Genomic DNA, 1,932 nt, shown 5'->3' on the forward strand with positions numbered 1-1,932 from the left:
TAGGGAAAAAGGATGACATAACATAATCTTCTCTCTTATCGGAAAATAACTCATCATAATAATTAAATATAACGGCCGCCAAATGAGAATGAGAATTTGTAAGAACTAGGTTAACAGATTGTGAGTGAGAAAGCACAAACCATATTTTTCATACAGAAGCATTCCGGAGAGAAACAACCCACAAAACAAACTCTTCTTGGAAGCTACTGAATACTGCAGTTTTGCCCTAAAACAAACCGAATATACAGACATAGCCAGCCTTGAATAGACAAAAATCTTCATGCCGACCGTGACCTGAAATTTGTACGCTCGTTTTGCAGCGGTTTGTTGATTTTCACAAGGGAGGAATTATCGGTTTGCAGTCCACATATTCTTGAGCCAGAGCCCGTTCGACTGTTTCCACGGGGAAGTTCAACTGGGTTTGAGCACCTCTCATTTTAAAAGCTGCTTTGTCGTACGCCATGGCCGCCTCCTCCGCCGTCAGAAACGTGCCAAGCCAAATTCTGCTGCGTACTTTCCCCACGGCCGTCGCCGAACACCTCTGTACCGCTTCTCGGTCGCCCCTGAACCACCAAGCCGTCTTTTTTTGGTGCTCTCTTGTTCCGCACAGTGCCCCTCCTCCGACTGGTTCTTCACTTTGACCAGGTCAAGAGCTTCGCAGTTGACAGACAGCCATCGCCTCAGGCTCACATGCCTTTCTAGAACATCGGTGAAATCGGATTCTTTCAGCGTCTTACACAAACCATCATCGTTACAGTTGCTCAGATTGGAGTCCCCGAAAGTCGAGTCGCAGTGAAATTGTGCCAGGGAATTTGTTGTTAATGCGGGAGGAGAAGTGATACAAGCGCTGCCTTGAAGTTGTGAATTTGGGTAAGGAATTTCGTGTGCAAGGAAAGAGGCCCATACGTTCTCCAGAACCATGGAGGAGGATCCCAATCTTTCGGCCATCTCGGGCTACTATTGTTGACCGAAGAAATATTGTTTTGAGAGAAATGGAGAAGCCGATGATGGGTATTAAAAGACGAGCAAAGTTTTGCTCGCTGAACAGCTGTAAAGATATTCAACCTTCCTTGATTTAGTAAAAACTAAAATACTATTAAACATGTTCCCAAGATATTAAAAAAGCATAAGCCTGGCTTATGAAGAAATGTGGCCTTGTTCATCTTTCCTGCACGCCGTTCATAATCTTGTACGAAGAGAATGTTTATCTTAATGCATAAGATTACCATTTCCAAGCTATCACTGGTGTTTAGACACGTTACTATGCCTTTATGATTACAACCAGTTGCAATCCAGAACAAGTCTCCTCGCGCGCTTCATTAAACTCATTTTAAATATGAACATAATATAAAGCTTAACCATCCAACGATCAACACAATTTCATTTGATCCACATAACGATAGAGAGTTGTGTAAATAAATAATATAATTTTCATTCCGAGTTCTTAACGTGTAAGTCAAAAGGATTAAGTAAACTACTATTCAATTTTAAAATAATGGATCAAAGCTTAGTTTTCATTACCTCAAGTTTAACCCATGTACTCATTTTAAGGAGTAATTTTATAATGCAACTCTCAATTTGATTATTTGATTTCAAGGTACTCAAACGTAACCCCTAGAACATTCAATAGGAATGTCACTATCCACTATCTCTTTCATATCTCTTACAAATGACTAAAAATAATTTATAAAACACAATTCAACTTGTAGTTCATTTTTAAATGACTTTTACAACTATCATAAAATCATTGATATATTGTAGATAATGCCAAAAACTAATATAAAAATGATCTCTATGTATATTGCCCTTTTGCATGATAGCCCAACATTTACAATATGTTACAAAACAATGATAATTGCAAAAAATATTAAGACTTGTAAGGGTTGCAATATATAAAACCCTGGCATACTTATTTAGTTTTTCATAAAGCTT

General features: G+C 38.6%; 1 protein-coding gene across 1 annotated transcript; it reads right to left on the reverse strand.

Moving 5' to 3' along the window:
* Positions 1–480: 480 nt before the first annotated feature.
* LOC131857584 (uncharacterized) lies at positions 481–948 on the reverse strand. Its single transcript, XM_059210268.1, has one exon. The coding sequence runs from the start codon at positions 946–948 to the stop codon at positions 481–483; it is 468 nt and encodes a 155-aa protein (XP_059066251.1).
* Between the last annotated feature and the right edge of the window lie 984 nt (positions 949–1,932).

This window comes from Cryptomeria japonica, chromosome 8, assembly GCF_030272615.1.
Source record: "Cryptomeria japonica chromosome 8, Sugi_1.0, whole genome shotgun sequence".
Lineage (NCBI taxonomy): Eukaryota > Viridiplantae > Streptophyta > Pinopsida > Cupressales > Cupressaceae > Cryptomeria > Cryptomeria japonica.

What these genes read in the sequence shown, in the direction of transcription:
- LOC131857584 (XM_059210268.1), bottom strand. Translation starts at nt 948, where the DNA reads ATGGCCGAAAGATTGGGATCCTCCTCCATGGTTCTGGAGAACGTATGG.